General features: G+C 41.2%; 2 protein-coding genes across 2 annotated transcripts in view; one reads left to right on the forward strand and one right to left on the reverse strand.

Moving 5' to 3' along the window:
- The window catches only part of SLC11A2 (solute carrier family 11 member 2), a 43,396-nt gene extending 36,116 nt beyond the window's left edge, over nt 1–7,280 (forward strand). Inside the window, exon 18 of the transcript XR_006784639.1 lies at nt 7,263–7,280. The gene's annotated coding sequence lies outside the window, so the exon portion shown is untranslated. The remainder of the gene's footprint in view (nt 1–7,262) is intronic.
- HIGD1C (HIG1 hypoxia inducible domain family member 1C) lies at nt 3,143–12,446 on the reverse strand. The gene is made up of 3 exons (XM_045829961.1): nt 12,352–12,446; nt 7,453–7,587; nt 3,143–3,207 (listed from the first exon to the last, which is right to left on the reverse strand). The coding sequence occupies exons 1-3, from the start codon at nt 12,443–12,445 to the stop codon at nt 3,143–3,145; spliced, it is 294 nt and encodes a 97-aa protein (XP_045685917.1). The 5' UTR covers nt 12,446.
- Nucleotides 12,447–19,573: the final 7,127 nt, after the last annotated feature.

Raw genomic sequence — 19,573 nt, forward strand, 5'->3', positions numbered from 1 at the left:
AAACTTGCTATATTTCGAGCCCTGGCTGGCGTAGCTCAGTGGATTGAGTGCGGGCTGCGAACCAAAGCATCACAGGTTCGATTCCCAGCCAGGGTACATGCCTGGGTTGCAGGCCACGGCCTCCAGTAACCGCACATTGATGTTTCTCTCTCTCTCCCTTCCCTCTCCAAAAATAAATAAATAAAATCTTAAAAAAAGCTTGCTATATTTCAACAAGACTCTTAAAAATCCAGACAATTGCCTCTCTTCCTTTCTATGACGTGGCCGTCTAGGTGGCAGGGATATTCCTGAGATGGTACTTCAGAATTCCTTAATTTCTACTCCAGGGGCCGGGAAACTTCTGATAAAGAGCAGCACTTTGCAACAAAGGTTAGAGTCCTTCTGATTTTTAAAAATGAAACTGAGTTAGCATCAATTAGCAGCTTTCACTTGAAAAAGAGACTTTTAAAATGAGTTTCAGTGTTTTGGTTTAAACTTTATACACCTGTAGCAACTCGAGATGAATTTTCCTTCCTCTGGACAATTTCATTTCCCAGTAGTTTCATTCCCACAGAATGGCGAAAGGAAACAAAGGCAAAAAAAATTGTTTTGCAACTCATAAAAAGATGAGGTGGTTGGTTAAACAAGAGATTACTCACTTGGATGTCTGTAGCTCTTCTCCATGCTTTTTTTTTTTTAAGATTTTATTTATTTTTTAGAGAGAGGGGGAAGGACGGAGAAAGAGAGAGAGAAGCATTGATGTGCAAGAGAAACATCAACTGGTTGCCTCTCACACACCCCCAACCGAGGACCTGGCCTGCAACCCAGGCATGTGCCCTGACTGGGAATCCACCCGGTGACCGCTCAGTTTACAGGCTGGCATTCAGCCCACTGAGCAACACCAGCCAGGGCTCCATCCTTTAACTGAAAGTTATTAGAAACATACTAAAGTTTACAAAAATGTATAAGCATACCCTTCAGGTCATACAACTCCTGCAATAAGAAAATTTGTTAATAAACGAATTGAATCGTGCTAAAACCAGTTGAAGAGCCTGATGTCTAGAGAGTGAGTCTTGGGTAAACTTTTTTGCTAAGTTAAAAACATTTAATCATTCTGTAATTTATTATTTAAAATCTGGATTCCTATATTATGTGATTATATAGGCATCCATGTATTCAATTTTAAGAGTAGCATGTATGCATACACTCACTCAGTCCTTAGGGTTTAACACTAGGGAGTCGGTTTGTAAATGAACACTCTGGCACTGTATACCTAGAGTGTCAGAAAAAATGCAATTAAACATTGTTACTGAGCACCTGCTGCTACTTCACTGTGTGTCTCCTAATATCAGAGGCACTCACAGCATACCCAGGCACATGAAATAGTCTAACTAGCAAGTGAGGGTTATAGCAGCTCATGAAAATAGCCTCCTCAATTTTACACATTATGATACTAAGCCACCAAAGCTTTGCCCCAGAAGTGTTGTTCAGATTCAGGTACTGCGTGTTAGCTGTTCACGGAGTCTTCCTGCAGTGGCCCTCCCTCTTTACGGAAGCTAATGTAAATGAGCAGCCTGCATACTTTCCTCCGAAGGTGAGAACGTGTTAATAATTTGTCGGTTCTAATGCATAGCTGCTCTAATCAATAAATGTTTTGCATCGCTTATTTCAAGCAATACATGTATTACTTTAGTTCTCAGTAAGAACAGAAATTCTGGAATCTATTGGGTTTTGTAAGAAAAGCTGTTTCTAATTAAACACTTCAGGTAATCTGCTTTAACGCTGAGAATTTGAGAGGGTGGAATCTTTCCAGTAGCCTGATCAGTTCCTTAAGTAATCGACGTGAAGGATAACATTTCTTCCTTTTTTTTTTTAAGAGAGTCTTTGTAGGATGGTGTTCTGTGCCAGCTGTCCTCAAGTCCCCTGACCTTCACAAATGTATTAGATCCAGCTGCTGGAATATTTTCTCCAGTGGAATAAAGTAGTTGGATTCTTTCCTTGCCCATTTTCCAAAGAAGACAGTGTTGACCAAAACTTGTGTTTTTGTTGGTGGCACTAGAAGAGCCTCGTGATAGGTGCAAATGACATCCTTTAAAATAATGGCTTGTGCCAGTGGGGAAGGCGTGTGTAAAACACAGAACAGGGGGTTAATACCTAGATCGCATACCTACTTTCAAATATTCCTGCATCTTTCACTTTCTCAAATACTGGTCTCACCTTCCTGTCAAAATAACCCTGCACTACAGGGAACAGCACGGAAAAGGAGACCACCACCACAGATCGTTTTACTGTGCATTCTTGATTTTATTTCAGCGAATCTTTGTTTTCTTGTTTTCTTTTCCAGGCTTGGAGTCTTAGGGAGTATATCTGAGTCGTGACAGTTAGGAGGTCAACAAAGTCTAGTTTTTTTAGAGCCCGAGGCCAGAGGGGCACTTAACGTGTGACATCTGCTCAGGCCCCACGTCGTGTTTTCTGCTCTGTCGTGTGACAGCGGTGGTGGAGCCGGGCTAAATCGGGTCACCCCTGCGATGCTACCATCTGTGGGGGAGGGGAGTTTTTTAAGCAATTTACCTTCATACTCCTAGACATGCTTTAAAGAAATAAAAAAAAAAAATGAATACACAGGTATAAATGGTAGTCATTGATGTTTGTGGTTGTATAGTCAGGTTTCTATGTAAGAGTGAGGTGCTCGGTGGTGAACTAAATTTAAATAACAAGAGGACCATTTTCTGATATAATAGTTGCCCATTCTAAAAATGAGTTTCTGGAACCTTTAGTTACCTTACCCTATGTGGGGTGAGTGAAGCAACGAATAGACTGTCACTTTTGATATGGATATAAACAAAATTTCTGTGCCCACTATGTATAGTCAACTCCTAACTTTATGATTGGTTTGTTATAACATAGATTATCTTCTGTCACTAACTACAAAATAAAAATCTGAAAGTCAGAAAATCATGCCCTAGCTTCTGAAAGACATCAACAAGGATATTTTTTTGAGTTGATATGAATACTGCTGGGGGAACCACTTAAATAATTGAGACTCACTATACGAGGCTATGAAAATTCTCCCTAGTACTTCTGCAGTATAGTTGGCTGTATATTGAAAATTCATTCTTCATAATAGTTTCTAGCAGGCTTCTTGTCTTTTTTGTATGTAGCTTCATTTTTTGGGCACATTGAAGAGCCGGGGTCTAATGTGATCCTTGTACATGGAGTAGAGCACACCTGGAAACAGGGAGATGGGTGTCAGCGGGGCATCCATGGGGAACAGACACTGAGTTTCTTCCACTTGCATTTCCCCAAAACTAGTCCACAGTTTCAAAACAAACAAACAAACAAACAAACAAACAACACCTTCCATCTTACTAATTTTTGGCTTGGATTATACAAGTGACTCCAGAAAAAAACAGCAACAACTAAGAGCCGTTTAAGATCAGTATAAATCTGAATTTATGATGTGATGCCACCCTAAAGTCTGAGTATTAAAATACTGGTGGAAAAGTGAGAAAAGTGGAAATACTTGGCTAGATATTAAGATGAAAAATAACAGGAGCCTCAATTTAGCAAACATCTGTTCAGTGTCGACTTGTGCTCAGCATCCTGAAGAACACAGAGGCGAACAGGCTTAATCTCTGCTTCCAGGGATCTCTAGGCTGTGGGGTGAGGTAGCGGAGTTCAGGCAGATGAGACAGGCGCGTATCTTCCGCAAGATGCGGTCCCAGGACCGCGAGGAAAGGCTGAAGGAGGGACAGAGGAGCTGCTTTGGTGCATTGTGGGATGTCAGCAAATGTTTGTACCCGAAACCAGTTGAGGAGTCACAGGCTTCAACTACAACTCATCCCCCCACCCATATTGATTATCCAGACATCGGCTCTCTAGCCGGTTGTCTAAACTAAATCCTCCAGCTTCCTTCTGCTGGCTTTCTGACACGGCTTGTTAATGTCTTCCAAGAGCACGCAGAGGAGGAAGGGTCAGTAAGTTAGTTGCTCTTATCTCAACAGCGCAGGAGATGTCGACATAATTTTCTAATGAAATACGTGATTACTATCACAGATGAATAAAATTCAAGACAAAAAATTTTAATGTGAATCATTGTGGTATCAATGGGAATAACATTCTCAGATTCAGATTCAGAGAGAATTATAGGACTCACTTCCCTGTGCTGCTGCTGCTTTTTCTTCTTGGCTTAAAATAACAGACATGTATTGTCTCACAGTTCTTGAGACTAGAAGTCTGAAGTCAAGGTACTGATAGGGGAACTCAAGAGTTAAGATTTTAGCCTTAGCTACAGTTCATAGGCCTAAGTGATTAGTGCATGCGGAAAGCTGTTGTTCCAGGAACTGGAATGCAGGGCCTTCGTGACTCCAGGAGGTCACAAGGATTCCCATCTTGGTGCCCCAGGGGGTCCTCGAGGACGGACCTGGTATCTGAGCCATTCCGTTCCAGGGAGGGAATGCTGATGAAGAATTGCTGATCAACAGATAAAGTACTAGGAAAACTGTCACAGGACTGCAACTCTTAGCCCATTAACCCTTTTTTCCAGGTCCTTTACCTACCCCTTCTCCTCCTCATGTCAGCTTGAGATGAAATGTGAAGACGGTTTTGGAGGGTACATATCCTGCCGTCTTCTCAGATCACCATCATCTGAATAAAGCGCCCATACAGGTTCAATCCTGTCTCTACGGATTGGTTCTGGCAGTGACAGGCAGCCCCAACGCCACCTCTGCCGGTCTCAGCACCAGCAGACTTGGTGCTCTGTGAAGGACTGAGGGAGGATCTGCCCCAGGCCTCCCCTGGCTTCTGACCTTGCTGCAGTCCTCGGCCTGTTGCTGCATCGCCCCAGTCTCTGCCCCGTCACCACTTGTCATTCTCTCCCTGTTTGTTCCCCGTGCTTTTTAGACAGAGAATTCTTACCTCTTGCCTACCTCTTAAGTGGTGGTGGTGTTCCCTGGAGTTCTGATCTCAACTTTTCTCACCGCATCACACCTGCGGCTTCACTGGTAAGCAAGGTAGATCTCGAAGTGAGATCTTTCTTCGGAGAGTGAGATCCACATGTGGTGTATGTGACTCGTGTATTCAGTGTTCCGTGTGTGACATTTCCACATCCCATAGGAAGGTGGTCTCCAGACTTGAATTGTGCCTAAGTATGTTGAGCATGCCCCTCAAGATGCTCATTTATTTATAGACAGTATAAATGTCCTATGGCCAGTCTATATATTAGTGAAGCTTTTTTGTTAAGATAAAAATATTTTCTTCTCACATCCCCCTGGATCTCCTTATATATCGACTAGGGTATGAGTACTCCAATTTGGAAACATCTGCCATAGGCATCTCTGTCAGTATAATATAAAATTAAGAGTTCAGGCTCTGGCCCTGGCTGGCTAGCTCAGTTGGTTAGAGCATTGTGCCAATATAGCAAGGTTATGGGTTCAATCCCCAGTCAGGGCTCATATAAGAAATAACCAGTGGATGTATAAATAAGTGGAACAACAAATCAGTGTCTCTGTCTCTGTCTCTCAAATTAAAAAAAAAAAAGAGTTCAGGCTCTGGAATAGATTGCCCCTGTGATTGTGAACAAGTAACTTACCCCCTCTAAGCCTCAGTTTCCTTATCTGTAAAATGGGATAACAACAGTACCTACCTCACAGGATAGTTTAATAAAGACCTTGATCTTTGTTCAGGGTTTCTGGTATAGATCTAAAATGCTTGGAATTTCCCAAGTAACAGGGGTGTGTGTGTTATTCTTGAGCTGTTTGGATCATACCTGATGAGGTTATGCTGATGAGGTGACTCACGGCGGACTCCTAGACAGCTTCCAGATGTGGCTGGTCAGCCAGAAAGACCAGCCGTGGGACTGGAGGGCTCTTTGGTCTCCAGGGAGGGGAGTAGGACTGGAGACTGAGGTCAGTCCCGCGGCCAGTGATTCAGTCGGCCATGCCTACGTAATGAGGCCCCACTAAAAGCTCTGGACAATGAAGTTCCGCAGAGTTTCTTGATTGGTAAACACACGGATACTCTGGGAGGGTGACACGTCTTGATTCCATAGGGAGAGGGCACAGAAGCTTTGAGCTTTTGATCCCAGACCTTACCCTGTCTGCCTGGTCCTGATTTGTAGACTTCATAGTAAAGCTGTAATTGTAAGTACTTGTAATTGTAAGCTCTCCTGAGTTCCGTAAGTTGTTCTAGTGAAATAATCAAATCTGAGGGAATCTTGGGAACCCCTGAACTTGTAACCATTTTATCAGAAGTGCAGATGGCCTGGGGACCCCCAAGGCTGGTGTCTGAAGTGAGGGCAGTCTTGGGGAACCATGTCCCTAAACCTGTTGTGTCTGATGTGAGCTCCAGCTGGTTAGTGTCAGTACTGAATTGTGTTGGAGCATACCAAGTGGTGTCAAAGTAAGTAGATTAGATTAAATGAGACAACATGTAAAGCAGTAGACTGACCTGCACGTCATAAGCACTCGTTAAGTGTCGAGTGCTGTTGCTTTGTCCCGTGTGCACTCACCCTCCCCCCAAACGTGCTCTTCCGTCCTTGCTCCTTGTATCAGTGAAGGCGGCCCTTACGTCTGGTTGCCCGGACCAGAAACCTGTCATCCTTGATTCCTGTTTCCTTACTTTTCCCAATCACTTAGTTGCTGAGTCCTCAATCTTTCTAGAATCCATCTCCTCTATTTCCACTACCACTGCCTGAATTCACAGCCAAACCTTTTTCTAACTTCTCTGTCTTTATTTTCTCCCCTCCTTTGCAAGTCGTCTCTCATCCTTTTCTTCTTCCTCTTACATTTTTTTCTTTTCTTAATTTTTAAATTGATTTGAGAGAGAGAGGAAGAGGGAGGGAGGGAAGGAAGGAGGAAGAAAGAGACATCGACTTCTTGTTCCACTCATTTACGCATCCATTGGCTGATTTTTGTCTGTGCCCTGACCAGGGATCCAGCCTGTAACCTTGGTGTATCGGGATGATGCTCTAACCAATTGGGCATCCAGCCAGGGCTTCCACTATTTTTTCTTTTTAATTGACATGCATTATGTTAATTTTAGGTGTACAACATAATGATTCAATATTTGTGTATATTATGAGATGACCACCACAATAATCCACTTCACATCGTCACCACACAGACTTTTTCCCTTGTGATGAGGACTTTTAAGATGTGCCCTCTTAGCAACTTTCAAAATATGCAACACAGGATTATTAACCCTAGTTGCCATGCTGTTATATGCCCTGACTTATTTTATAACTGGAAGTGTATATACCTTCTGCCTCCTGTGCTTTTTTTCAGTGCTTAAAACTTTAAGAAGTTAAGCCTATCACAGGGCAGCAGCATCAGCCAAGCGAGGAACACCATTTTTCTTACCAGTCCTCCGTCATTATGTCATCGTGACCCAACATGCATCTTCTGATAGGAGTGAATAAAATGAGTAACGATACTAAAAGTCAGCTGAACACAAGACACAGATCAAGCAGCTCACCTAGAGTCACAGCTCCCACAACGAATCCTTGGGCAGCGACTCTCATGTGAATCAGATGGATGGACATTTTCTGGTCTCTTCTGGATTTGAGCGTGTAAAGACCGTAGGACACCACGGCCACGAAGCCTGCTATCCCTGGGAATTAAAAAGGAGGGTTCCATAACTAGCGGGCTGGACTTCCCATGAGCTTAGCGAGTTGGATGAAGTCCTGTGCAAAGGGTCAGTACTTGGAAGATGAGCAGGCAAGACACCGAAGAACACCTGAGATAGAACCGTGCTGGATTTGATTCTCCAGATTTTAAAATGGACCTGTAACATTCATGGATTCAATATTTGCAGTTTAGCCTTTTCCCAGAAAACCCGAACCATATAGTATAGTAATTTGCTTAGTAATTTCTAGTTTTCCTGAGGCATGATTGCAGATTGTGCACACTGCAAGGCTTTTATGTGGACAAGTCACTCAGTAAACCTACCGAGCATCCCAGCTTCCATGTTTTCAGTGTGTGGCTTTACTCCTTTCTACTTGTAATCAAAAATGGAGTAGGTCAAGTAAAGCGGTAAAAGCTTGAGTCTTCTTTAAAAATGAGACATTAAGCTTTAAGGAGAGATGCACAGGAAGTATGTGATTCCAGGAAGAACTATGGTTCTAGAAAATTCCAGAGACCCATACAAATATTTGTGTATTCCCTATAAATGTTAAGAATGAAAATACTGCTGTGACAACTAAGGTCTTATATAAGTGGCTGTAAAACAGAAAATTGATCAACTGAATAGTAAAGATACTGGGAAGAGATTTAAAACACTGATGTGCGACAAGTCAAAATAACCAAATAACAGATAAAGGACTAATTATTTAATAAATATTATTAGTATAATAATAGAGAATTCAGACTTCTGCCTTGCCCTAGGCCCTACAAAAAAATTCTGGGTGAGTTAGAATTAAATGTAAAAACAAAAATATCATGCCCTGGCTGGTGCGGCCTGTGAACCAAAGGGTCACCAGTTCGATTCCTGGTCAGGGCACATGTCTGCATTGTGGGCCAGATTCCCTGTAGGGGCACACAAGAGGCAACCACACACTGGTATATCTCTCCCTTTCGTCCTCCCTTCCCCTCTCTCTAAAAATAAATAAATAAAATCAACAAAAACTAGAAGAAAATGGAATAGCATATTTATAATAGCTGAAAGAGGGTAAGGTAGACTTAAAATGACAAGGACAGATGCATATTTTGACATAAGAATAAAGAAAACTTGCATAATAAAAGTGTGGGTCCATATTTTGGGTTTGCTCCTTTATCCTACTGATCCAGGCATCTGCCCCTCCATGTATACCTCACTGTCTCGGCTACTGCAGTAAACTAGCCTTAGCATCATTTTAACCTCTCCAGGACCTGTGCCTTTTGATATGGATTTTAGGGTGTTTGTCTGTACCCACTAAAAACCTGTCTGGAATTCTGATAGGAATTACTCTAAACCTGTAGATCAATCTGGGGAGAGTCAACATCCTTATATTCAGTCTTCCAATCCATGAACACAATTGTCTCTACTTTTGTTTAAGACTTGTTTAATTTTTTTCACTAGCTTTTGTAATTTTCAGCATACAGATACTGTACATGTTTTCTTAAGCTCATACCTAAGCAACTTTTTTTCCAATGATTGTAAGTGGTATTATGAGGTATCTTTTTTTTTTTTTTGGACATTGCTCAAATATTCCCAAGTGGCCTATATTTCACAAAATTATTTCCAATACCACTTTTACTATATGATACTATTTAAATTGAAAATTTGGAAATAAAGAACAAACTGACAGTGACCAGAGGGGTGGAGGGAGTGGGGTAACAGGGGAAAGAAGGGGAAGAGTCAAGTCAAGAAACATGTGTAAAGGACCCATGGACAATGGGTGGGGGGACAATTGAAGGTGGAAGGTGGGGGGGGGGTGGGTAGGGTGAACAACTGTAATTGAACAATAAAGATAAATAAAAGATACTGCCTAAGGGAAAAAAATGGGCAAATTCACAAATTATGTATTTTAAAATGTCATTTCTTCTACTTTGAGGAAGGATATTAGGTTTTTAATTTCAGTTTCATGTGTTTGTTCTTAGTACCCAGAAATTCAAATGGTATTTTTTATAGGATAGCAAGTTTTGATTAACTGTGTTGGCACATGTGTGTCTCTTGGTGAGTGAAGTTATATTTATTTTTTTAGGATCTACTTAAGTGGAAATAAGAATCAGAGTAAATAAACACATGTATATTTTGTTTTTACTTATGTATGTGTTTTAAGTATTTTATTCAATTTTTTTTAGAGAGAGGGGAAGGGAGGGAGTCAGGGAGAGAAACATCAATGTGTGGTTGCCTCTCGTGCGCCCCCAACTGGGTATCTGACCCACAACCCAGGCATGTTCCCTGACTGGGAATTGAATCAGCAACCCTTTGGTTTACAGGCCTGCACTATTTTCACTGAGCCACATCAAGCAGGGCAAAACATGTATATTTTATAGACTTATTAGCAATAAATGAAGTTGAAATAAAAATGAAAAAAAAATATATACAAACAAATAATATTGCCTGGCCAAGTGGTCCAGTTGGTTGGAGCATTGCCCCATAGACTAAGAGGTTGTGGGTTCGATCCCTGGTCAGGGCACATACCTAGTTCGTGGGTTTGATCCCCCATCAGGGTGCATTTGGGAGGCAACCGATTGTTGCTTCTCTCTCACATTGACATTTTTTTCTCTCTCCCTTCCTCTCTCTCTAAAATCACTAAACATCCTCTGGTGAGGATTAAAAAAAACACACACAACAAAAATAATAAAATGATGATGGTAGGTACATTGAAAGACCGGTACAATACTGAAAGCTCTGTAAGTTTAGCTAAATCTTTCAGGAAATGACTCTGGAAATATATAATTAGTGATATTAAACTGAACATGCTTCCTGCCCAAGGAAATTCTACCTTGGGCACATACTCCAAGGAAATAAGCAAAAGGAAATTCAAGAAGTTTACACAAAGATGTTTATGGCTACACTATGTATGAGGAAAAACTAAACCACCTGAATGGCTAAAGAGAGGAAAATCTGCCATAGCTATAAAAAAATTTTAAGTATAGGAAGTGTTTATACCCAGAAATGTACATATAAAATGTTAAGTGAAAGAAGCAAAAACTATCAGTGCACAGTTTAAATGCATATAATGTATGCACAGGTCTTAACAGTGATCAAAGGACAATTCTAAACAACATAAATACATTGTAATGATGGGAGCTGTTGAAGATAGAGAAATAATGTTTCATAAGCTATCTGCACAGAACACTCCATTCTGCAGCAGGGACTACACAGATACTGTTAAAATAGCAACACCTAAACAAACTGCTTGATAATGTATACCCAAATTTTATCATTATTTATTTGTCTAGCAAAAATTTGGTTGTCCTCCCTTATCGAATCAAGGTTCTGTTTTTACTTAAATTGGTTTTGTTTCTTTTAGAGATTAAAGGCAGAACCTTTACTGTTTTCCACACAGTGTCTCTGTTGTCTATAATTGAATTGAGCTGGAAACACTTTTATCTTTCTACTTTGATCACCCTAAATGTCTCTGGAAAAATAATGTAATTTACAACAGGCACAGTGATTAATCTCTTCATTACAGTGATCTGGACAAGAGACACTGGGTTCTTGAATTGTCTGTCTAGGTAAAAATGCTAAGGAAAGTGAATAAAGCACTACAAAATAATTTGCTTTAATTTGTTGTGAGTGCTATTACAAGTCTTAGTCAATTTAAATGAAACCTCTAAGCACAGAATATTACTATACAGTAGCGTTTTGATTCTTGTTTACATGTGAATGACACGGAGTTGCTAGATTTGCTGGGACACTTAATGGAAACATATGACTTATACCTATTTAGAAGACTTCATGGAATTAATTACATGGAGTTATGTAAGTCTGATGTAAATAGGTTATTTTAACAGTTTCCAGACAAAATTAACATAAGGAAAGAGTCACAGCTGCAGTATACAATAACCATGCTTAGGGCAGCTGAGCCATCCAAAAGAAAAGAAAGAGGAAGCTTAGATTGTAAAAATGATATTGATGCTTAGATTTTGCAGGTTTTTTTAAAAAAGCCCACATATGTCTAGTATTTGCTGAGAATATGAACATAGTAAATGTGTGTTGGGAAAGGACAAAGAGGTCCAGACTCCAGGTATGATTATAATACCGCTTCTTCAATCTAGAGATTACTTAACTATCAACCTCCACGCCTGGCCAGGAAGCCAGGAAAGACGGGCACTGAGCACGAACCTCACAAAGTTCAAGTTCTCCAGTGTACAGGGAGGCCCAGGCTCTTAGTTAGAGCTTGTTTACTCTGATTTGACTCCGTTCTTTTAAGCATGGACTTCTAGCTTCTAGTGCCAGAAAACACCAGAAGCAGAAGTTTTTAATGATATCCAGCAATATGGAAGAAACAGAAAAATCTGTAAATACCAGACACAAAACTTAAAGGCTGGAGTTTTTTAAAGGTCAAAGAGACATAACCCTCTCCATAGTCCCTCAGAGATCTCAGTCTGCTGCTGATGATCCTGAGTCATCCCAGAAAGTTAAAATCCATCCAATCAATTCCTTTTACATTGGCTGGGAACTAATAGTTTTAGCCAGACCTCTAATGACGATGGATTAAACAGAATAAAATCAGATGCTCCATATTAATAGCTAACAGTTATTGGGGATTTGTCACATACTAGAAACTGTTTTGAAAGTTTAACTCATGCTCCGGGGCATTGGCTTCAATTATCTGAAAAAAATTCCATTATATACAACATTTCAATCCTCAAAGATACTGGGTAAAGCATTAGTGGACTATTACAAACAGTTTTCCGGTACTCAGTCAAGGCTTGTACTTACCTACAGGCACAAAAGGGGAATCTCTCGACTTCCTGATCAGTCGAGATAACTGGCCTTCATCCTCATCTGCTGACCACTGGTTATCCGAAGACATTTTTCTCTTTAGTAACAGTAGAAGATAAATGTGGTTGCTGTGAATCATTAAAAGGAATCCATTCGCCCTCCCCCGATATATTTTTGATTATGTGTTTTGCCTGCATTTGCTTGGTATGCCTGTCTGCTCAACTGAAACAAACAGTTGTCTTTCCTCTGCCCTTTTCACTATCAGATCCTTTCATTTTGTTTGGGAGGGGGGAAGAAAAATATATAAAGAGAGGTAAACATAATCAGATTCCATGAATACAGAGTGAGACAGATCATAATCATGTTTTTTAGTCTCTTTGCTCAGCATTTGAGATCATTGGGAACTTCAGAATTTTTTCCAGAAACAGTAAGAACACAGAGTTTTGTTTTACAAAATATTGTTTTAAGGAATGATGGCAGTGCCAACGCAGGCAAAAATATATTCAGATGTACAGGTGATGGGGGACTGAGCACTCCAATTCTGCAGAATGTGCAGGGCATTATAAAGTCATTAATATTTATCAAACACCTACCATGTGCTAGGTGCTATGCTAGACAATGGAAATAACCTTCCTACTTGGGATGAGTGAAGAAACTTGGAAAAGCAACCATAATCGCCATCAACGTGGTTTAACAGCACTTCAGTTTGTTACCCGTGCAACTTACTATTTTCACCTCAAAATTCAAATACTATGCCTTCATCCTACGAATCATCTTACATCAGAAAATATAACCTATAAATGGCAGAAGCACAATACCTTGGGCGTCCCCGACCACCTACTGTCTGCCTCCTGGTGTTCCTTGAGCAGAGAGTAGTAAATCGGAACAGGCTTTGCTGAGGCTGGGACACATTTCGCTCACATTTCCAGCTAATTGATAGATAATGGGAAAGGCCGTAAACACCTCCTCCCCAGGGGGAGTGGCCGGCTGGCATTGGCCAAGGTTGTCACAGCCCTCACTGGGAAACAGCAGCACCTGCACCACAAACATTAGGCTTTTGAAGACATTAAGAAAACATTAAAGTTTTTGAAGAAGATGTGATTACTTAATTCTGCCTTCACAAGGGAGCTCTCCACTTCCCTTTGTGACTGTGACTGCTATTACCCAGCTCCAGGGCTCAAAACCAAGAGGTAACTGGGCGTGGGGCTGCAACATGGGGTTTGCGGGTATGCGTGGCGTTAGCTGTCTGAGGGCTGAGACTTGTGTCTTTCAGGAATATGTGCTTGCCGGAGGGGCAGTGCTGGTGGACGCACCGCGAGCTCCTCCCGAGTCCTTGGGCAGCAGGGCCCTCACACCTGCAGCCCGCGCAGAGCCTCGAGCTGCACGCGCGCCCCTCGAGGAGGACGTGACGCCCTTGCGCCCGCGGCCAATCCGAGGCCGGGTGGGCGGGGCGGCAGGGTGCAGCCTGCGCCTGCGCCTTCGCGGGCAGCCCGGCTAGTGCGGCTCCCTGGCCTGCGGCTGGGGGGCGCTGCTTCGCTCCCGTTGTGACCACGCACCTCTGGGCACCTTGAGCCTGGAAGTCCTGGTTCACTGCCTCCTCCCAACTGCAGCTGCGAAGACCGCAGGGTAAGGCAGAAAACCAGGGAGCGTTCGCGGGTTTTTTTCTTATAAACTTTTAATATTTAAATGATTTCAGACTTACAGAAAAGTTTCCAGAACAGTACAAAGAAGTAACTGCATGTCCGGTACCCACATTGTCCTTTGTTAACATTTAGTTACATTTGCTTTATAATTTTTCTCTCAATGTGATTTCTTCCTTCCGTCCAGCTATTTTATAGTGTCTCTCAATGTAGGTTATTCCTGATGCTCTCCTATCATTAGAATGAAGTTTTCAGTTCTGACAGAATAGCCACAGAAGTGATGGTCGACCTTGGTGTGCAGTATCACGAAGCATGTGAGGTCAGCTGGTTGGAGGTAGTAACTTTGCTCTAGTATTACCCTGATAATTGACTTAACAGTTGGCTTTCCAGGGGTAAAAAGCCACGATTTGTAGTACTTGCTGATTTCCACGCTGCAGACGCGCCCATCGGGTCTTGTAGTCACCGAACACAGAACTGGGGAGAGGCACGCCTCTTCCGAGTGGCTGTGGGTGGGCCCTGTCTACTGCGCCGCTGCTTCCGCCACTTGTACGGAGGTAATGTGTGCAAATTTTTAGTAAAGTTACTATTTCCCCCTTTACCGTTAGTAAGTATTTTGTCAGGAAATACTTTAATGTTATAAAAATATCCTGTTGTTTGTCAGACTTTTTATGATGCTCCCTTGCCTGAGTCAATTAATGTTATGTTTGCCAAATGGTAATTGTCTAAAGCCTTAATTTCTTTTATATATTCCATTGATATTCTACTGTAAGGAATCATATTTATATACATCAGTTTGGATTTATGAGTTTCTATTTCATTCAGTAACTTATCCATTACTATAATTATTTATTCTGATGGTCAAATTGCCCCAGATTTGGCTAGTGTGAGTCCCTTCAAGCCCTTCAAGCTGGCCAAGCTGGCTGTTATTGATATGATGCCACCATTCTTCAGACACTTTTTTTAATGATTTAGAGAGAAGGGGAAGGGAAGGAGAGAGGGAGAGAAACATCAATCAGTTTCCTCTCCCACACCCCCACGCCCCCAACTGGGGACCTGGCCTGCAACCCAAGGATAGGCCCTGACTTGGAATCGAACCAGAGACCCTTTGGTTCACAGGCTGGTGCTCAATCCACTGAGCCACACCAGCCAGGGCCAAACACTTTATGTCCTGACATAACACATTGTTGCAAACTGAACTTGTACTTTTCCTCTCCCAACCCTGAAACCAGCTATTTCTTCAAGGAGTCCTGATTAATTTTAGTGTAGAATGGTATTTAGAAACCAAATTCTGGGCACCAGAGGTGCTCATTGTTACTGGAGTATCATTATTTGCAGGCCTTCTCAGCAGACAGAGTTAGAATTTATATCTGTGTCTGTATCTACTTCTATTCCTAAATAACTATCTATATTTAAACCATGAGTTCATAGTAGTATCTCCAATTTCATTCCAACTCCACAGGGTTCTTTCTGATCTTCTCCTTATCATATTTGTAATTCCTTTTCTGATGGTGAGAGACCTGACTCTCACTATCCTTAGTGTATTTATTTACAATCATGATTTGCAGAGTGACATTTTGGTCAATGATAGATCACACGTATAACAGTGGTCCCACAAGATTAAAATGGAACTGAAAAATTCCTATTACCTGGTGACATCATAACCATCCTAGGTCATAGTGCAATGCATTACTCACATGTTTGTGGTGATGCTGGTTTAAAAAAAACCTGTGTTGTCAGTCATATGAAAAAGTGTAGCTCATACAATTATGTGTAATACATAATGCTTGATAATGATAACTATGTTACTGGTTTATGTGTTTACTGTACTATACATTTTAACATTTTTTTAGAGTGTAGTCTCTCTACTCACACAAAAAAGTTTCCCATAAAACAGTATGCTGCGCTACGCAGGGGACAGCCTCATACATCTCGTGTGCACCGTGTCTTTTGATTGCATAATTTTCTCTTGTGCTTGATTTGATCTCATGTTGTTTTGTACAGTAACATGCTGTACAGGCTTGTAGTCTAGGAGTGATGGGCTGTACCATCTAGGTTTGTGGGAGTGAGCTCGTGATGTTATCACGATGACAAAATTGCCTAATGATGCATTTCTCAGAAAGTATCCCCATCGTGAAGAGACACATGACTGTGTTTGCTCAATTGTAGAATACACAAAAAAACAGAATTTCTAACCTGTACTTCTGTGAAAAACAAACCTATTAAATAGTTTTATACCCCTTTTTGTCAGTGGAAATACAATCAAAATACTGTCTTCAAAAATCAGTTGGAATGAAAACATATGTCTGCAGAAAGACTTATACACAAATATTGTAGCATCATTATTCACAATTGCCAATAAGTGGAAACAACTCAAATGTTCATCGTGTGTAAACGGAGATATAATTGTGATGGATCCATACGATGGAATATTGTTTGGCCGAAAAAGAGATGAAGCACTGATACATGCCGCACCATAGATGAGTGTTGGAAAACATGCTAAGTGAAAGAAGCTGTCACAAAAGAACAGGAATTGTGTGTTCCATTGATATGAAATGTCCAGAATAAGCAAATCTATAGACACAGAAAGTATTGGCTTGGCCAAAAAGTTCGTATGGTTTTTCCATAAGATGGTTCCAGTATCGTTTATTTATGTTTAACGTCATTCGAAACAATTTTGTTAGATTGTGTTGTGATAGCTGTCATAACAGTGTGCATTAAAAAAACTTACCAAAATTGGTGAATTTTTGTGCAATGTTTAGCATATTATGTTTTATTATTTCAAGAAAGGTAAAAATGCAACTGAAAGACACACACAAAAATAGTGCGGTTATGGAGAAAGTGCTGTGACTGACTGAACATGGCAAAAGTGGTTGGCAAAGTTTCATGCTGGAGATTTCTCTCTGAATGATGCTCCATGAATGGGTGGACCAGCTGAAGTTGGTAGCAATCAAATTGAGACATTAATTGAGAACAATCAACATTATACCATATGGGAGATAGCCAACTTACTCAAAATATCCAAACCAATAAAGTTATTGGTGAAAAAGACACATGTGTCTTTTATTTTACAGGAAAAAATATGGACTTTTTGGCTAACCCAGTAGATTAGTGTTTGCCTTGGGCTGCAAGGCAGTGGGGAGAAATAGGAAGTGACTACTAGTGGGTATGGAGTCTTTTAAGGGCAGGTGATGAAAAATGTGTTAAAATAGATTTTGGTGATGGTTGTAAAACTCTGAATATACTAAAAACCACTGAATTGTACACTGCAGGTAAATTTTATGGTATGTGAATCATAGCTCAATAAAACTGGAGAAAAGCTACTTGGGTTCATTGTGTTATTGTTGGTGTCAATGTGCTGATTCATTTAGAGTACAGTCGGGTGTTTTTTCTTTTTCCAATTTAGCGTTCCCCTCTTTTTAAATTTTATTTTATGTGAGACATTCTTTTGTGTATTTTGTGTAAAACATAAACATGGTTCCAAAAATCAAAACTACACAAAGGGTCTATTTGAAAATGTGTCACTCCTCTCTCCCCTTTATTTCTACTCTTCTCCTACCCATTTGTTTCTTACTTGTTTCTGGCTTATTCTTCCTAAGTACCTATTTGCAAAAATAAACAGGTACCTACATGTTTTTTTACTTACCCTTCTTTTTCTTTTTTACAGAGAAGGTACCACACTACAGATAATTTTGCTAGCATAGCTTTTGTTTACTTAATTTATCCTTGAGATTAGATCTTAACTCCTCCTAGAGCACTTCCTCATCTGCTCACAGCTGCAGGGTGCTGTGCAGACGTGTGCACGGGCATCTAGCGTGGAAATGCTGCAAACAATTGTGCACAACCTGTGCATCTGTATTTCCATACTGTTGGAAGTGCATCTTCAGGGTAAATTCCCAGAGTTGTGATGGCTGGGTCAGAGGTAATTTTGTTAGATATTGCCCGATTTCCCAAGAATTGTACGAGTTTGCATTCCCACCAGCAAGATGCAGAAATGTCCGTGTCTCCACGGCCTGCCCAACAAACGTGTTGTCAGACTTTTGAAGTCTTTGCCTCCCTGATGTGTGAAAACTGATTTTTCACAGTAGCTTTAATGAGCATTTCTTGTATTGTGATTGAAATTCTTCATGTGTAGGACCATTTTTGCATATTTAAAAAAACTATGGCCCTGGCTGGTGTGGCTCATTGGACTGAGTGCCAGCCTGCGAACCAAAGGGTTGCTGGTTTGATTCCCCGTCAGGGCACATGCCGGGGTTGTGGTCCAGGTCCCCAGTTGGGGGTGTGCAAGAGGCAACTAACTGATCGATGTATTTCTTGCACATAGATATTTCTCTCCTTGTCTTTCTCCTTCTCTTTCCCTCTCTCTAAAGATAGAGAGAGTATCTTTAGATACATGAAAAAGAATCCTTAAAAATTATGTGTTAGGTTTTATTATTTTAAAGTTGTGAAGAGTTTGGGGAGGGTTGGAAGTTATCCCCAGACTCACTGACAGATTCTGAGTCAAGGGATCACGTGGGAAGGCTCCAGGAATTGAAACTATAATTTTAGCATGGGGAGACATTTTAGGGACAACCGTGAACCATCCTATAAAACACAGCCTAATTTTCTTTTGGAAACCTAGATTTTGTTCCTTTGTATCCCTCATACAATTCTTCCCAGAAGTATTTTGCCATTCCACACTGCTCTCACTTTGGTCTATCTTAGTTTAGATGGGTTTGGTGCCTCACCAAGGGTCCCATTATCATTTACATATTTTCTTTAACCTTTTATTTTTCTTCTGGTCTAGCTGATATAGTAGGCAGAATAATGGCTGTTTGCCCCATTCCCAGATATGTCCACATCTTAATCTCCAACACCTGCCGAATGTGTTATGCTACAGACAAAGGGAAATTAAGGCTGCAGGTGGATTTAAGGGTGCTAACCAGCCAATCCTGAGATGGGAGATTTTCCTGGATTATCAGGGTGTGGCCAAAGTCATCGCAAGGGCCCTTAGAAGTGAAAGTGGGAGGCCAGATTGGTCAGATTCAGAGAGGGATTTGAAGACGGATGAAGGGGCCACATGCGAAGGAATCCGGGCGACCCCTCGGTGTGCAAAGGCAGGCAGGCATCCTCCCGCCGGCTGGACGGCCCTGCCGATGCCTCGGTTTCAGCCCAGTGGGGCCCACTCTGGGCTTTCGTCCTTTGGAACTGTAAGATAATAAATCTACATTGTTTTAAGCCATTGAAAACTTTTATTTATTGACTTTATTGGGGTGAGACTGGTCAGTAAAGTCATATAGGTTTCAAGTGAACGATTCTATAACACATCATCTGTAGGTATATTGTGTGTTCACCACCCCAAGTCAAGTCTCCGTCCATCCCCATCTGTCCGCCCATATCCTCTTCCACCTCCCCTTAAAACCATTACATTTGCTGTAATTTGCTACAGCAGCAACAGGAGGAGAAAGAAAGGGACAGTGTCTGACTGTGGGAGGTCAGAGAGAAACTAGGTAGATGTCCTGGTTTCCAGCTTGAGTGACAATCACAAAAACTGTGTTGCCAATTGCTAAGGAAAAAATACAGAATGATAAGCAGATTAGGGG

The sequence above is a fragment of the Phyllostomus hastatus genome, unplaced genomic scaffold, assembly GCF_019186645.2.
Source record: "Phyllostomus hastatus isolate PE091 unplaced genomic scaffold, TTU_PhHast_1.1 phas_scaffold_93, whole genome shotgun sequence".
Classification (NCBI taxonomy): Eukaryota; Metazoa; Chordata; class Mammalia; order Chiroptera; family Phyllostomidae; genus Phyllostomus; species Phyllostomus hastatus.